The sequence below is a fragment of the Chiroxiphia lanceolata genome, chromosome 20, assembly GCF_009829145.1.
Source record: "Chiroxiphia lanceolata isolate bChiLan1 chromosome 20, bChiLan1.pri, whole genome shotgun sequence".
Lineage (NCBI taxonomy): Eukaryota > Metazoa > Chordata > Aves > Passeriformes > Pipridae > Chiroxiphia > Chiroxiphia lanceolata.
Window position 1 is genome coordinate 6,472,045 of NC_045656.1, and position 18,277 is coordinate 6,490,321.

The following is an 18,277-nucleotide window of genomic DNA, read 5'->3' on the forward strand; positions in this document are numbered from 1 at the left end:
TGCTGTTTGCATTTCCATTTCTAGCTATCTCCATGGCTCCTTCTGTGAGAGCAGACTCTCTCTACCTAAAGCTGATAATTTCTGCATCATTTGGATGGCTCAGATGCCCAAGCACCCTTTATTGGAGCTAGGTGCAGGAAAGCAATTACAAACACTAGATATCCAAGGATTTATTGCTCAGCACAGCTACACAGCTGCTGAACTCTGTAGCAAGCAACAGCACCTCATGTTGCCATTCCTGCCACCCGCCCCACTTCACTGCCTGGGCTCCTATCAGGTGTGTTGGCATTGCTGGGAGCAGACCAGGCTGGTTCTGCAAGGATCTGTTGGGAAAGCAGACAGATTCTTGGTAGGGACAGCTAGAAGCAGCTCACAGCAGCCACTTCTGCCACTTCAACAGGAAAAATCACTCCCAGGCTGGTTCACCAGCTCCTGCTTCCACTCAGGACTCAAAAGCAGAGTGCAAAAAGGCAGAAAGAGCTGGGAGACCTTCCCACATCTTTTTAAAGGAGGAATTCCCTGTTTTCCTAAACAACCAGACATGAGCAAGTTTGCATCACTCACCAATGATGGAAATTGAAAAATTACAGGGAGAAGCTTTGAAGTTGTTGGGCTACAGAGAACTCGGCTGATACTTCCTGAATCTGGTCAACAGGCAGAGATTCTGCTGCAGGCAGGCAGATTTCCCTCCCACCTCCTTTTTTTGGGTCATTTACTCCCCAAATTCACTTGAGCATCATTACCCATCAGCCTCAGAGGACCTCAAAGCAGGACACTGCAGATGCCTTCTAGGACTGAAAGCACAACCAGCATTTTATCTGTGTAAAGGGGCCACTGCACAGAACAATTCAGAGAACATCGAGACCGAGCCTGAGGAAGCAAATGCTGCCATCACATTCCCCTTCCACTGCTGAAAAACAAATCCATCTTTCCCAGGAGCAGCATATAAGGCAAGCAAATCTGGCTTGTGTCACGGCAGGAGCGGCGTGTTTACAACGCAAGTATTCCTGTGCAGGCACACTCCGGGATCCATCTGGCTGTTTATCATCCCTCTGTCCCACTGCAGAGCTTCCTATGCAGTGCAGCCTCCAGGTCCTCAGATAACCCCGGCCAGGGAGCAGCAGGAATGCTGTGCCAGTGAACCCCGGGCAGAAAACGCTGCACTGCTCTGCAGAGGATCTCCACACCCATCCCGGATCCCCGCATGCGGGAGAGCTGCCAACAGGCTGCTCTCGGGAGCTGCAGGCAGGAAACGGCAAAGGATCCAAAGGTCTGTTACCAGGCTCGAAAAACATCTCTCCTTGGAAGCAGTGGCCTAAATACACGCCCCAGAGAACAGCATCTGCAGAGGATACGGTGTCTGCAGGCTGCAGAAAGGCTGGTCGCTGTCACCGGGCTGGGCATTCGCTTCACCTCAAACACCCCACACCTAAAATGATCTCCAGAAATGACAACAAGCAGCTGCTCCTGCTGGGGAGCTCGGGGCAGGGCAAGGGCTCCACAAACACAGCTGCTTCTTGGCTCGGGGTGGTTCTCCCCAGAGACACAAAACACCACAAAGAGCCTTTTTCATACAGCAGACAAGCAATTCCCAGGTGGATCCTCCTGCTCTGAGGGCTACTGGAGACACAGAACAGGCAACTATGCCTGGGAAAACCCAAGTCTGCTTCTGCCTTGATGGGGACAGAAGTCCTAGAAAGGCTAAAGATTTCCTAAAATCCAATTTGGCACCAAGCAAGCAGTTAGATTAAAAAAAAAAAAAAAAAAAAAAGCAAACAACAACAAAAAACCCACCAGAAGAGATTTAAGGTCTTATCCAACCCTATCAAAACAGAAACTGCAAAAACTGAGCACTTGGAAGGAAAGGAAATATGAGACTACCTGGAGGGGCAGAGAGGAGGTGAAGGGAAAAAGTAGTCCATACCCAGACAGAAAACCTCTCAGACTGTGAATGCCAGCACTGGCAGGGCCTGGGCAGGTCTCAGCTAAAGACCAGCTACTAAAATAACACACAGTATTTACCAAGTCATTTTTCATGCTGTCTTTATAGTAGCAAGCGTCGGAAAAAATGAACCACGGGGAAGAAAAAAAACCCCTACAAAAAACACAAGCCACAGAGAGCAAGTGGGTTCTTTGTTTTTCTGCCACCAAAAAGATCTGATCCTCATTCTGTCTTATCTCTGTAGAGTGACTCCTCCACTAAATTCTGCCCATTCTGGTATGACAGCTCCAATTCTGCAAGACCTATGACGACAAACTTGTAAGCCTCCTGTTTAAAGGTCAATAACACTCAATGTACTATTAACTTCATGTCCTGTCAGAAAGACACTAACTGATTGTTTCCATACATAAGTTTTCCTGGAATCCTTTATTGTAGGTGTGTAATTCTACACTGATAAATAATTTCCTCTTGCAGATTATTTTCTCATCTGCCCTATAGTGAGTTTGAGATCACCTTTTATAATTTTCTGAGCTTTTTCCTGGAGATAATCCATACACAGAAGATACCACAGTAGTACTATCAAACCCAGTTTCCTTTCTCTTGCAAGGACTGTTTGAAAAACAGTGGAAGAAGTCAAGGGATTGAGAACCTGACTACTGGAGAATGGTATTTTTGTTCAATTAAACTTTGTTTTCCCTGTCGGGGGTGTATTTGGAAGTTATACAGACACTAAAAATATGTTCTCCAGGAAAGCTTCAAACTGCCTGGTTTGCTCAAAGCATATGGAAATTCTTGTTCCCATTCTCCAACAAACAAAAGCTCAGAGAGCCCTAAGTTTTCCTAATATTTCCAAGCAGATTCCCTATACAGAGATGTTCCCCCCGCCTTGATTATAGGGGGTTGTTTGTAGCAGAAAATAAAGAGCAAAGCAGCTGTAATTCTTTGAAAGGAAAACAGGACAGAGAACAATCTATAAAAGGCTCTTTGTGGTAATTTATCACACATGTTTATTTCTTTGCATGAAATAGCTGCGGAGCAGGACCAGCGCCAGATCCCTGTGTTGCTGTCAGAGCCACCAACACAGATCTGTTTCCATTTCCAATCTTCACTTATATTGGCTAAGACCAAGTCACAAGGCAGAAATCTCCCCTCTGCATTTTAACAACAGGCACAGTCTGACCTTGTTCCCAGAAGTGGGAACAGCACCGTTTGCTCGCTCCCCCTCCTCCCCAAGCCACAGACAAGGCACCCAGAAACGCCAGCTTGTTTTGGCTCCACAGCCTGCCATGTGCTTTCATGATACCCTGGGGACTTGTCACTGAAAAAGGCTTTAAACTCAAGAGACAAAGCTTTGTGCAGTACTGTCCCAGGATCTAATCCTCAGAGATGCCATTTATCCCTTGCAGAGGCACTGAGGATCCCAGTCTCCTGCCCTGCCACCAGATCACACCACACGGGTGGCCCAGGAGGTTCCAACCCCTGATGAAGCTCCCTGGGTGAGCACCCCAACCCCACACACTGCAGGGGCTCCCTTGTGGACACCTGGCCATGAAGCAGCGACCGTAACCCACCCGGGGTGGCAGAAGACCAGTTCATGCACCACTGGGATTGACCCATTTCCCAGAGCACTTCAGGCCACTGGCAGCTGGCAGGGGAAGGGAGTCACCTTGCTGTGACTCGTGCACGCACGTGTGTGCTCGGCAGCCAGGGCCTGTGTCAGCCAGAACGAGCTCCCTTGGCACCAGGAGCTGCTCAGGGCTCACCGCCCTGGCAATGAACGTCCTTACAAAGGTCTCTGAGCCGCCCCTTTCAGTGCTTACTCCAACCTCTCCTGGGCACAGTGTGTACGAGCCACGTCACCTGCGGCCTGCAAGCCGTGGAGCTGTCATCCCTATGGAATCATGGCATATGCTGAGTTAGAAGGGACCTATCAGGACTATCAAATCCAACTCCTTGCCCTGCACAGGACACCCCAACAATCCCACCATGTGCCTGAGAGCATTGTCCAAATATTCCTTGAGCTCTGCCAGGTTTGGTGCTGTGACCACTGTCCCAGGGAGCCTGTTCAGCGCCCAACCACCTTCTGGGTGCTTGATACCCAACCTAAACCTCCCAACTCAGCTTCATGCCATTCTCACTTGTCACACTCTCTGTCTCTGTGGGCCACAGCTGGAAGGAGCCCACAAGGTATCACCGTGTCATCACAGAAGGTGGCTCTTGGCACACCAACTGCGAGCTCCCCAGCTTGCAGGCAGAACCACACAGTGATCTGCCAACAACCAAACTACAGCTGCTTCGAACCATCACCATCACAGCTATGCTGTGATGCAGGTGAAGAAGTGCTTCCCTCCCACTTCAGATTATTTTTAACCACGTTCACACGCCCCAGGTACCAAAATGCCTCTGTGCAGCTGCGCAGGGAGGCACGAGCAGCTACATCTGACTCTGAGTTGGAGGAGGCAGGCCTGAAGCCACCTCAGCTCTTTATAAAACACACTGATGTCTGGAGGGGGTGGGCTCCACCTGAGGCCTCCCTCTGTGATCTCACAGCATCACTACTTGCTTCAGACCCCCTCAAGGCTTGGATCTCTTCTGGGAAGATCTGACCTTTTTCCTGCAGTTCCTCAGCACTGCGGAACTGGCTCACTAATGAGGGCACTAATAAGTGGCTTTGCTCACTTCTTCTGGTGCTAAAAGCCACAGTACACACAGTACAGCACATCCAATATACTTCCTCTTTATCCCTGCCCTCACTCCTATCATCACCACTGGTTCTAAAATAATCTGTGACACCTTCATAATCACCCAGAGAGACAATAATCAACGTTGGCAGCAGCAGGGTGGGAATCCTCCCCTCTCCCACAGCAGTACTGATGTGCTTCTCTCTTCCTTGCTTTTATTTGAAGCGTGGCAGGATGACATTTGCCCCACAGTTCCTTGGGACCACAGCCAAGGCTCCCAGTGAAGAACACCCCATACAAAGGAGAGAGCAACATCTGCACAGAGTTTTGAAAGCTTTGAATACACGAAGGCGACAGCAGCAGCAAAATCACAGTACACGGAGTGCTCTCGAAACCCAGCCTCTGCCAAATTTAGGTCTTAGGAGTTCAGCCAGTGTCTAAGCCTTGTTCAGCCAGTGCCTAAGCCCTATTAAATTAGTGGTAACTTTAATAGGAAGATTTACTTAACAGCAAGTTGAAGGTAGCGCAGTCCACATCTGAAAGTTTTTGACCACAGCTCAAAAAACATCAGTGCTTCCCAGACTTGTTTTCTGGGCGACTTTCCACACAGCCCTGTTTCAGCCATGCTGACAACAATCAGGGTAATGAGGCAGAAAATAAAGCAGTTATTTGGAGAATGATACTGCTTCTGCCTCCAGGCAAAAAGAACCCCAAAATGTAGAGATCCAGCTGACAGTTGTTGACCAAAGCTTTCCATACAATCCATAAACTAAACATATCCAAGAAGGCTGCACAGATGGAGCTGGACACATTCAACAATGGAGCATTTCTAAGGAAACCTGCAAAGGACTCTCACCCTTCTGAAAGCAAAAGCTTTTTGTGCTCAAGAACAACCATTCTCCTGAGGTAAGATGCAAACTGCACTTGCAGAAAGCTGGTCATACCCAGCTGCAAAGGGTTTGTGCCCTGCTGATTCTTCCTGCAGTATGTCAATGCTAAATCCAATGCAAACACATGTCCAGCCTCTGCCAAGTAACTGAGCACTGCATGTACAGGCATATGACAATGTGAGTCTCAGACAAAAACACTTCCTTTTTACCCCCCAACCTTCACCTGAGATACAAGGGGCAGGTGAAAAAACAGGACCGGGGAAAACAAGCCTTAGAATAACAACCTAGTTCTCAGTCCCAAGGGTGACTGACCCTTTGTACCAAACACAAGCACGTGCTATTCAAGCCACGGGCAGAAGATCCACTTTGCTCTTTCCTGCCAGCCCAGCTCACAGCCACAGTAAGGGACAGACAGTCAGGTAATAAACTCTTCACTTACCGTGAGCGATGTGAAGGTCATGCACATCCCACCAAAGCCATTCAGAGCCAGTGCAATGAATATCAGCACAGACAGAGCTGCAACAATAAAAAACCTGCCCTTAGCTTTCACTAGGGTGGGGAGGGAAAGGAGAAAAGAGCCCTGAGGGCTTTGGCCCTGACACACAAAACCCCGTCAGTGGATCAACACCCTCAGGACATGTCACGCTGTTCTTGACCCAGCACCCATCTCCCCAGCCACACAGACCAGGAGGGACAGGGCTTTCCTCCAAAACACAGTTCAGGATGGGATCATCTTTCCCCAGAATGGAAGGGTTTCTTTTCTCTAAGGAAAAGACTTGCTGATTCAGCTTGTCTGATGGGTCTTAAAAGGAAGATTTCCTTGAAGGAGCTGGATTCTAAGTGTCATGTCACTATCTGGTCTTGAGGAGCAAGCTTCATCTATCCCTGGCAAGAAAACAATTTACACATTATGTGCTATTACCTATTTCCCAACCCTGAAAAAGCCATGAACTTGTTTGCAATTACTCCTTTACAGGACCTGTCCCTGCCCAACCACAAAGCTGAGAGACCTGGGTATCTCAGACATTTGGCCCTTGACTGTGCTCTCCACTTAGTGTTGTGAAACATCAGCCCTTTCCAGAGCCACTTGGCTCCCTCAGGCTGGCAGAGGCTTGGCTCATGTCCTCAGCAAGACCCTAGTGCAGCACTGGGGGTGTGACAGCCTGAGCACACTCGTCTGCTTCCCCAAAAACCCCAAGCCACAGCCCCAGAGTCCTCCCGGCTCAGCAGAGAGACACTGACTTACAGTCTGGGTTACTGGCACCGTACGCGATCAGCACACAGGACACAGCAAAGCAGGCACTGAAAGGGAACCAGACCCATGAGTTTCTCACAGACAGCCTTAAATGCAGTAAAATTCATCTGCCTCCTTCTCCTCAGCACCTCGTTAAGCAAGCACAGTGTAATTTCTGTGAGAGGGAAGGAAGTTGGCAATCTGGGAAAAAAAATCCAGGGAAATACCCAAACGTTACAGACAAACAAATATTACAGGCAAGCCTTGCACAAGGGCTGAGGCAGGAACCTTTCCTCCCAGTAATGACGCAGCTCTGGCTGGACTCAAATTCCCCACAGAGCTTTGCCAGCCCTCACCCCGAGGTGACCAAAGACAGCAGCAGCCTTTGTCTTGAGCCCCAGCTGTGGTCACAGCACTCACAGCTCCTCTCTGGTAGGGTTTGAGTCAGAGACTTGCCCTGTTTTTCCCACTCTGCCTACAGGCCAGTTTGGGTTCTGATCAAGTTCACTGCATTAAAATCGTGACAATTAAAACAGTGCTGGGGTCCACTGAGCCCAACAAGTCACTAATCCCTACATGCCACGATGGAAGCAGCTAAGACCTTGTTATTTAAGGCATAAAGCAACATACACCACATGGAAGAGAAGGGCCCTAGAAAAGGCAACAGGATGTGTTTATTCCCAAGTTAACTCCCCAGCCTGCAAACAATGATGTAACATCTTGGTTTTGTGCCTCTCAGGACACAGCTCCCAGCTCAAGGAGAAAGCTCCCCTCCATGACTCACAAATGACTCTCCCTCCAGGCTCCATCTGGACGGGGATCACAGAGCAACACTGGAGAGCAGAAGTGTGGACATGGAGTTCCAGGCCCTTCCCTTATGGAGCAATTCACTGTGCTGGCTGAAAACATCCCAGCCCTGTGCACGGCCACCAGCTACCAGCAGATCCCATCCCTCACACTCTTCCCAATGCTGCAGGGACACCACAACAGGCACAGCACCCAGACAGCACCCATCTGGCCCAGACAAAGTGGGAATTCACCCCTCAGCCCACCCAGGGAGCCCAGGACACCCACCTGCCAAGCAGCCGCAGCTTGCGAGGGCCGTACTTGTCCATGACAATTCCCAAGGGCAGCGTGATGGCACTGAGCAGGAAGGACCCGATGGTGAAGGCCAAGTTCAGCATTTCATCCTGGGCGTTGCAGGAAGGCCACTTGTGCTCTGAAGCTGTGCTGTTCTCGTGTTCAGAGCTGTTGTTGGTGTCCTCTACACGGGGTGAGAGAGGAACGTGCGTTAGGATGGGGTTTGCAGCGTTTCAGGAAGGAGGGAAGAGAAAAGCTCCGCACACGGGGTGGCCCAACACGCTGGGCATGCAGCCTCCACATTCCATTTTTTATTATAATCAGTGAGAAATGGAGAAGGAGAGCAGCAGAAGGACAAGGGAAACCTGAGTAGGAAAAAGATGCACAGGCACCCAGGGGATAGGCATCCCATGCAGCAGCAGGGTAAAAACCTAACGATGGAGATTCATTAATTTATTGAAACAACTATACAGTGAGGGCCTGGCAATTACAGGGGACTAAACCCCAGAAGAACCTGAAGGGACTAACACAAAAATAGGTTCCTCCTAATTTACAGCTGTCATGTTCTCATCACAGATTTTTCCCTAACAAAACTAGTGACAGCTACAGTCAAATCAGTTATTTTGGTTCCAGACACTGGGCTGACAAGGCCTGGCACTGAGCAACAGCCTGCTCAAATGAATAGCTTCCTACCCTCACTGCAGGCATCAGGATGAGGAATGGCTTTGCAGTAGCCACCCTGCTTTGGCTGCCCTGGCTCTGAAAAAATCCTTCCTGGATTTAACTGCCCTGCTCCCAGGAGGGCTGGCAGCTCACCTGCCTTCTCCATTTGTTAAAGGATTGATGCATCTTTAACTCTTGCCCCATAATTAGCATTTTCTATTCTTTCAAAGTGGATTTAGGTCGTACAGATCAATAATAACTCCAGCCTTCTGTTCTTGCCCTTACATGAGGAACTCTGCATGCAAACTCCCACGCTGAACAGAGCCCACGTTGTGTAACCGAGACAGAAACAGACAGGACAGTTTAAAAAAAAAATATGAAAGGAAAGAAGTTCCCTTTTACTGCCTCATGTCAACTCTTCTCCTGTTACATGCCTATCCCAAGGGTGCTTACAACTCCTTGAGTGAGTACGTGTGCCTTTAGACTCTCATTAACCCACAGTTCCAGTGCACTCCACCATCTCCTTCTCCCAACACTTATCTGACTCGTAAGTAACCTTTGCTGGTATGACAAAGCACTTGCTCTCTTGCTGCTGCAAGCCAGTGATATAAAATACTCTCCTCTATATTTAATAACTCCTCTGACAAAGTTCAATATTAAAAGAGGAATAGGGAGAGAAGTCACCTACATAACCATCAGCATGCAGTGAGACTAGAGATTCCCAGTGAGCCCTGGTTAGTTAGTTAATTAGCAGGAATCCCTTATGTACAAGTGATTTCAGATTCACTGCCTGGTGTGGCTCGTAGAGGAGATTCCCTTGGCTGCTCTTGCCCTCCCTCCATCTCTAGAGATCACACAGCCCCATCCTGCAACTCCTCCTCTTCTACCCAAGCCTCAGCACCACTACAGTTACTGGCTGTACCCTGCCTCTCCCAGCTGCCCAAACCCATCCTCCCAGCTTTGTGTCCACTGTAAACAAACCTCACTCCACCTTCCAGCCATCAGGTATCAGCAGGAATTCAGCTGATATCCAAGGCTTTTGAGCTGCCTGCAAACCTTCCTCTGTCCCCTCCCAGCACTCCAGGGAAGGCAGGCATTTCTCTCCGTGTACATTGTTCCCACCAACATCTTTGCTCTCAAACCGCCTTCAGGCAACAATGACTGTTCCTTCCCATTGCCATGTGCTCCTGATTGATAATTTAATCTGCCCCTTCTCTTGCCCTGCTACTCGTGGATAGTCCGAGTAAGCAACAAATATCCCCGAAACACCACATGTCCCACCAGCAGCATCACTTTGGCAGGGAGGGCAGCACTGCAGCCTGAGGCTCCCAAGTCACATCCTTAGAAATCTGTCCTGGACAGACTTGGGAGGCTCTCTGCAGTTTTCACGCTATATCTCAGTCTTTTTCATCCATCCTTCCCCTCAGTCTCCTCTTGGTGTGGCCGAGGATCTTAAATATTGACTTGAAACAGCAGCTCTGTAAGGCAGGCACAGGATCACAGCTTCACCCACAGCATCAAGGCTTTTTGGGCTCTCCACAAAGATAAATTCATAGGAAACAGATGTGGGTGAGAGGTTAAACTCGGGAAAACAAGGGGAGAGGGAGAATTGAGAAAGTAGTAGCAGTTTCTCTGTGTCAGCACTGTACAGAGATAGCTCAGCTGTGGAGTGGAAGAAGGGTGGAGGGCCATGAACAGTGCAGTGACCTTTTAACTCCTGGCTGCGTGTGTTAAAGCATCTGTAACCCTCCCCAGAAAAAGATCTCAAAACAGAAATATTCAGTATTTAAAGCTGGAGTATATGAACTTCTAAAAGTGTATTTATGTGTACAGCAGTGACATGATCCCAAGGAGTTCCCACACACGCCTGCAGACCCTCCGATGACACTCACGGTGGGCACCAACACCAGGAGGTGAAGAGGGCACAGCTCAGAAACAGCAAGGAAACTTGGCCCTCTCCCAAGACTTGCTGCAGCCAGGAAGGCTTGGAATAGGGCACAAAACTTCAGTCCCTGCCTGTACCAACCACCTTGTTTACGGCTGCTCAGTGCCAGCTCCAAGGAGGGGCCAGGCAACAGTGTTATGTGGAAATACAAATTGTTTGTGAAAATAGAAGCAGCCTCTGAGCAACAAGAGAAGATCCACTGAGGCGTAATGGAAATGATTCAAGCAGCCCTTGGCACCCTGACATGCTCTGATCCTTTGAGCCACCTCCATAAATAGAACATTTTGGAGGGGCTGCAGGTGTTTGCAGCACACACAAGGTCCAGCCAAGAGCCGTCTCTTCCAGCAGCACAGATTCAGGTGCCAGCAGGTCATCAGCACAGGAGAGTGAGTGGCAGCACAGGACATGCAGGAGGAGTTTAATGGGCAGAGAACCTGCCTAACTACTCACCTACCTAACGCACCTGGTTACAGCAAACAGCAGTTCCCTTCAATCACAGAGCCTGTTCCAGATCAGTGCACGCCACACTCCTGGGGAAAGTCTCCTACGTGCCTGGCTCCCTCTGCAGCAGTGCTTTGGGGAAGGGCTGGCTCTGTGCCCACAGTGGTGCCCTCCCCAAATTCTCTTGCCAAGTCCACCTGCCAGGTCTGACGGGCAGGAGAGACACCCGGGCAAGGAGCAGCAGAGAGGCTGAGCACACTCACTGCTGTCTCACTGACAAGCCAGAAGAAGCTGCAAGTCTTTACCAGCAATTACAAGAACATGCTGCCTATTTTTACAGCACTCCCCATACAAGCAGCAGGATTTCTACTGCCCAATTAGTAGTTCAAGTTACTATTTAAGGAATGACAGCTTAGGTGAGAACAAGGCTGCCTCGGTAATCATTTATGTCAAGATCATCACTGAGATTTGTTCAGGCTGGAACATTTAAAGTCACCCTTTCTCCCAAATTAGGTGCTGTAGGTTCCATGAGAGGGTCAATTATTAACTACTCTTTACCGACCTCTTCAAATCTCAGGCACACACACCACATTACCAGAGGAACAAGTCTGGCTTTTTCAGCAGCGACTGCCATCTCGGATGGCAGAGAGGAGGTTTCCTTTCATCTTGTGTCATGGATCAGACTGTGCCAAGCAGGCAGGACACCCCCAGCCACCCTGGCAATAGCTCTGTGGAACAAAGCCTGCACACCCTCACTTTCCTCCTCTTTTTTTATATTTAAAAAAAAAAAAAAAGAGAGAAAAAAAGGAGGGGAAAAAAGAGAGAAATCGGGGCCAAAGAACTGGGAGTGCTGGTTAAAAAAAAATATCACCATGAAAGACATGTGCAAACAACTGATCTGCAGTCTGCCCACATAAGAACATGTTTTGTCTTTTCAGGATGGTGTCATACTTCTGGGAACTGGGAGGAGATGTTCTTGCTTTCTACTGCAAATGCAATTTATTCGGGTTTCCCTGTCCCTCCACTTGCACTTCCAGGACCCCCTCTCTGGGCACCCAGCTGAAAACCCCACAGAGCCAAGGCACAACCTCCAGTCAAACTCCCTTCCTTCCCCAGCTGTGGTTTCCTCTTTGCAGCACCTTCCCCTGCAGCTCTGTGCTCCCCCAGCAGCTGCTGATCGGCACAGTGTGTTTCCTGTGCAAATTGAACATTTACCACGTTTTCTCTCTTCCTGTTTACAGGGTCACCTGTGCAGCCTTTCCACAAACCGTTGCTGTATCTTCTCAGCTTGGAAGGGACCTTCAGACTGCCAGCTCCCCATCACAGGTTCCAAATAAGAGGAAAGAACTGCAAGGCAGCACCTTCCCCCTCTGCCTGTGTTAAAGCTCGTTAACTTGCCGTAAGTGAATTAGCTTATCATCCCTTTGGTATTCTGCAGCCCTGTCTTAGAGGAAAGCCCTCTGTGCCCCTTATCTCTGCTCTTTGTGAGCAGATTATCAAGTTCAGGACTTTTTTTTTTTTTTTCAAACATGTTTCAGACCCAAGCCTTGAGCTTCCCAATCCCAGAAACATCACAGCAATGCAAGACCCTGAACTGATCAAATTCCCCAAGAGCTGATAAAGCCCAAATCCCGATAAAGACTGTGGAGTCAGCACTTGCACAGAATAAAAGATGCTGCATCAGTTGGTTAAAGGCCAAGTAGTAGTGTAGTAAAATTAAAATGGGAACAAAGTGCTACTACCAGACTCCTTGTCAGCGAATTTCAAACATACCTCTCAGGAGGTGGCCAAACTGGTACAACCCCCCACTCAAACCCTGTTGCACAACTGCTTCACAAATATTTGTTATTTTGGATTTTTTTCCTAGGTTTCCACCTCCACCCTCAGGCAACTGAGTTAAGAGTCCATTGGACCCCACATTTGTACAGTGGCTGAGTAAAATCCAACACCAGAAGCTAAGGGCAAGCAGGGAAAGCGGGTGATTCAATATGAAGACAAGGAGTCCATGAACTGCAGCCACTTTCTGGGCAGCTGCTGTTACCTTCAGAGAAGAGCCTGCAGAAAGGACAAGGTCTAGTTTTCCCTTTCATTGGACAGCATCACAAAGTGCAAGAGCTTTTGCTGACAAACCAAAAGCCCTGCCAAGAACCTTTGGCTCATTAGGAAAAGTCTATTTTTTTTGCAATACTTACATGCACACAGCAGCATTAGGAACAACAAGTGCCCAAAGGCTACTAGTTATAATTTGTTTGCACCAGCCTTCCAGCCAAGCACCCACTCTGGCTGCAGGATTCAATAGGTTGCCCTGAAAAAGGCAACCACTGGGGCATCCTAATCCCAGCAAAGGTCAAACTCAGCTTGAGGCTGGTCATTGAGAGCTTGCTCTCCCCACACTTGGAGCCAGGACCCTACCAAATTGTTACAATGAGGACAAAAGCAGAGAAAGGAAAGTAAGCATGGATCAATGTGCTCCTCATCACAAGTTTAGCAGTGATGGCCAGATATTTGAGGACAAGGAGAACAATTTGACCACACAAATTTCTTTTCAGGGATTAGGTTCTCTTGCCTCAGGGCACTGGTTGGTCACTGGGAGGAAGCAATTACCCCCAAGGTAGAAATTTCACAGCAGTCCAAACATTTGCATCTTCCCTATGGTCTGTGGGCATTCCCACGGGGAGAGCCAGAAAAGCCACAGATTAGCAAATAGGGGTGAGAAGCCAAGGTGAATCTCAGCCATTTAGGACAAAGGTGGGTGAACTGAAAGCCATCAAAGAGCAGGAGGTGGGCCCCAAGTGAAGCTCTTGTCAGCAGAGCACATCTCAGGAAGCAGACAGGCAAATGCCTGCTCTCAGAGACAGTCAGCATTTGCTTATCAGCTCTCATGTGCTTTATCTCGGTGGCAGAAAGTCTCCACTTGATGGGTTTAATGTGATCTCTTACACAGGCCTATGACAAAGTCTCCATGATTTGGAGAGCACAGCCCTGAACAGAAGCCCTACACAGCCTCCAGCTGCTGAGGACTCCCCTCACAGTCTGTAATGCTACTGGAGACCTGAGTGACACACTTGGAAGCACCTCACTGTGAGCTGAGCACAGGATGGAGATCAAGCAGCCAAGCTACGGCTGGTAGAAGACTCAAACACGTGTTTACCAGGTGCACCAGACCAGGCTCTACAGGACTTAGGCAGCCACCCTCAGGCACACAAAACAGGAGAGATAACAAGCAGCTGATGAATGAGCAAAACCCAAAGAACCATCACAGCCATTCAGTCACCTTTCGCTTGGACTTCACACACTTCAGGTTTCCCCCACTGTTCTCAGGCCATCACCCCTGTGGGTCCATGGTACTTATTCCAACTCGTTTCTTCCCCTACTGCTTCCTCCTCCAGCCCCAAAGGGACTGATCCAGTCTAATCCATCACCACACATCTCTGGACAGAACCCAAACACCTCCTGCCTCTCTTCACTCTGCTCTTCCCTTCTCTGAACACATGCAAAACTTCAGTCAGTACAGCAGCTTCCAAATCCACACCACACCTTTACCCTCAAGCTCCTTTTAACCTCACTGTCCACCCTACCACACTGTGGGATTCCCCAGACCACAATTCTCCCCATGCCCAAGCTGGGGATATATATCTACCTCCAGGTTGTTTTTCCCAGGGTTATCCTTTCCATTCCACAATTGCCTCTTCCCTTCCAGGCTCTGTCTGCAACATGGACAGATATTTCCTCTGCCTGGGGCAGAGAGTGAATCTCAAGCCCTCATAGAGACACAGCCTGGTTTGAGCACATCCTGGGTGCTTGAAGAGGAACAGAACATCAGCAGCATTTACTTCTGCAAATTATTCTTAACAGCAGCACTGGACTCCTAGTGTGACTCTTATCACCACTCATACTACTTTCCTCCCTACCACTAAGAACAAAGTGCCTATATAGTTCCTCCTATAAACTCAGGATACTCTGCCCACCAATCATCATCCTCCAGAATCCATCCAGCCTTTCCCTGCAGAGGAAGAACTCATGGTCAAGTGGAAAAGGCCATCCAGAAAAGCTTTACTTAATCATTAAAGCTTCTTTTTCCAATCACTCTGCAGAGCAACAGCAACTACAGGCACACTGCACCATCACAAGAATGCCATTGGTTTTGGAAAAGAGCACACATCCCTTCCTTCTATCCCAGCACTGACGCTGAGCTCAGCCCTGCTGCAGCCAGTTCCACACCATCCTGAACCAGGGAAATCACACCAGCAAAGCTCAGCAGCAACTTATTCACACGAGCCCCCCAGAGCATCCTTACCTTGCCCATAGCACAGGTAGGAATAAAACCCTTCTGCCTTCAGCATGATGAGGAGGGACCCCCAGCCCAGCAGGACAGCAGAGAAGAGCAGGTTCTCGATGATGGCTGTGAACGCCATCCACCAGCGCCGGCGGTGGGCCGTGGCAAGTGTGGGGGCCATGGCTGCTTGGGGAGGTGGCCTCCTTCAGTCTCAACCTGCAGGGACCAGAACAACCTTCAGTGAGTCCACAGACACAGCACGTACTGATCAAAAAGTATTAAAAGAGCACAGTTTGACAGGAAACCTCTCTAGAAGCACTCGAGCAAACCTGCCCGCTGAGTGTCAGGCACTCGGGTGTTAAACTAGTTTTTGCAGGTACCAGCTTGCCAAGTGACCTGGAGGGATGGGGGGAGAACAGGTGCCCTTGGAACAGCCCCTCCAGTGGACACTCCACATGACACAGGAGCGCTCAAGGACTCTGTTCCACTTCCTGAGCAACAGGTATGAAAATGCAGCAAAGAGCAACTGCCCCGAGCCCACCCCCCCATCACCTGTACTGGGCAGGCAGCTCATTGCTAAGGCAGTAAGGAAACACATGCCAGAGTGGGAGGGTTTCTTCCAGCACCCCAATCTCTCTGCTGCCAGCAGGCAGAGGCTGGGACACAGCCCCACATCCCTAATGGTGGCTTTAAACTATCCAACAGCTCTAGTTCTGCCCCACATAGGGCACAGATCTGCTCTGGAATGTGAATGAGGGTCCTAAACATGCAATTTATACCACCCATGGCTCATCAAGGCGTGCCTTTAGCTACCTGCCAGACCATCCAGCTGGGACACAGCTCACTGGCATCTCCAGGTTGCCCCACAGATGCTGTGGCCAGATTAACTGTCTCCACTTGTCCCAGTCACCGGGTCCCATGGGAGCAAGCAGCAGATTGGGAGCAGACCTGGCTGGCCAAGGGACAGCTCTGGGGAGCCTGAGGTGGGGGGCAACCCTTGGGTCACAAGGCAGGTGACCGTTTTAAAGAAGCTGAGACTTTTGCCAGCCTGAGCACACCTCAATCTGGCACAATGGGGAAACCAGCTGGCCACCACACCCGGCCAGGAACAGCTTCCAAGGGTTTTCCATGGGGCACAGGCCCCAGCCCGAGGTGCTTTGGGGGGATGGGGGTCTGACCCAGCTCCCTGCAGTGGTGCCCCTTCCAGCTACAGAAACTGGCTCAAAGACCCCTGCCCTAAAAGCCAGTCTGCAGCCGCGCCCCCCCATACCCACCCACCCATGGCACAGGCCCCAGCGCAGCCCACGACGCATTTCCTCCATCACCTCTCCTCCTCTTCCTCATCCCTGCACTCGCAGCCTCCTCCTCAGTCCCAGTACCCTTCCCCAGCTCAGAGCCCCTCTCTGCGACAAGAGGTGCAGCAGCCCCGCTCCTCCCCCTACCAGCCGCCCCCAAAGCACACCCCCTTTTCCCCAGCACACCCCACTCATGCTCTGCACCACCCCCGTGCCCCAGCTGCCCCGAACAGCCCCGCTGCATCCCGCTCCCCATGCAGCCCCCCACCCACCACCACCCGGCTCTCCCCATCCATCCCCTTTCCCCCTGCTGCCTGCCATGATCCCTCCATGCACCCACGTACCCCTATACACCCCATCACCCCCCCAATCCCCCCTTCCTTCCCCGCAGCCTCCACCCCCCCCGCACCCACCGACCCCCTCCCGTGCAAAACCCCTCCCCTCGCTCACACCCCACTCAAACCCCCCCCCCCCGTGCAAACCCCACCCCGCGCGCCCCCCTCAAGGCCTCGCGCGGCCCCGGTGCTCCCCCCGGAGCCCCCACCCCCTGAGAGCCCCCGTCTCCCGTACCCCGACCCCGCCTCACCGCCGTTGCCAGCGCCCGCTCCGCTCCGCGGCGGTCCCGCCCGGGCTTTTTATCCCTCCTCCGAGGCAAAAACAGGCGCCGCCGCTGATTGGCCGCCGCCCCGTCCAATGGGGGCGCGCGCCGGTGCCGCTGGGGGCACGTGCCGGCTCGCGCGCCCCCCCTCCCGGATACCGGGATACCCTGGACCCCCGGGATCCACCCGGATCCACCTGGGATCCACCCGGGATCCATCGTATCTGCCCCCGGGACCCCACCCGGGATCCACCCGGGATCCATCGATATCTGCCCCCAGTATCCCGGGAAACCCCCCGAGATCCCCAGGATCCACCGGAATCCATGGATATCTGCCCCCAGTACGCCCCGGGGACCCCCCCGGATCCACCGATATCTGCCCCCAGTACCCCCTTGGAACCCCCTGGGACCCCCGGGATCCACCCGGGACCCCCGATATCTTGCCCCTGGGAACCACCCGGAACCCCACGATATTTCCCCCGGGACCCTCAGGATTCCCCTGGTACCCCCCGATATCTCGCCCCGATACTCCCCCCTCGGTACCCCCTGATACCCCCCACCCGATAACCCCCCGGTGCCCCCCCCCCCTCCCGATACCCACCGATATCTCCCCCTGATACCCCTCGGGATCGCCCTGTACACCAGCCCAGTGCCCCCCCAACCCGGTATCCAGGTACCCTCCCCCGATATCCCCCTCCCTCACGTATCCCCCAGGTCCCTTTGCCCCGTATCCCCCGCCCCGGGCCGCACCTGGTCTCTCCCGGGACGGCCACACCCCCCCGGGACACAACACCCGCTGTGCGGGGTGGGCACGGGACACACCGGGGGGACACGCACGGACCCTCCGCGGGGACCGTGACACGCACCGGCACCGCCGCCTTCCAGGGAAAACGGAGAGAAACGGGACGGCGGCGGCGGGAGGTGATGCGGGATGAGCCCCGCCGGCCGCTGCCCCCGCCCGGCCCCGCGGGGTTCGGTGCCGGTCTCCGCCGGCCCCGGGCGGCAGCCGGAGGAGCCGCAGCGCTCTCACTGTGCGACAGCAGAGCGGCTCCTGCTCGCACAGCCCAGCCGGGCACACGGAGCCGTGTCGGTAACAGCTCCTGTGCTACTGCTCCTCTGCCGCGGTTACAGGCACCGGATCCGTCCTGTGAACCCACCTGTCCTGCAAATCCCACCTGTCCTGCTCCCTTGATCAAGGAGGGAGCAGAGAAGCTGCTCTTCCCTCGTTAAAA

General features: G+C 51.7%; 1 protein-coding gene across 2 annotated transcripts in view; it reads right to left on the minus strand.

Moving 5' to 3' along the window:
- Positions 1-17,081, minus strand: part of SLC43A2 (solute carrier family 43 member 2) — a 33,202-nt gene extending 16,121 nt beyond the window's left edge. The window contains exons 1-5 of one of the 2 annotated variants that reach the window (XM_032707343.1): positions 17,034-17,081; positions 15,174-15,368; positions 7,822-8,011; positions 6,760-6,815; positions 5,953-6,029 (exon numbers count right to left, since the gene is read on the minus strand). In XM_032707343.1, coding sequence (XP_032563234.1) covers positions 5,953-6,029; positions 6,760-6,815; positions 7,822-8,011; positions 15,174-15,333 — 483 coding nt within the window. In that variant the 5' untranslated portion in view covers positions 15,334-15,368; positions 17,034-17,081. Of the gene's footprint in view, positions 1-5,952; positions 6,030-6,759; positions 6,816-7,821; positions 8,012-15,173; positions 15,370-17,017 lie in introns of both variants that reach the window. The other variant, XM_032707342.1, reaches the window with a different exon arrangement.
- Between the last annotated feature and the right edge of the window lie 1,196 nt (positions 17,082-18,277).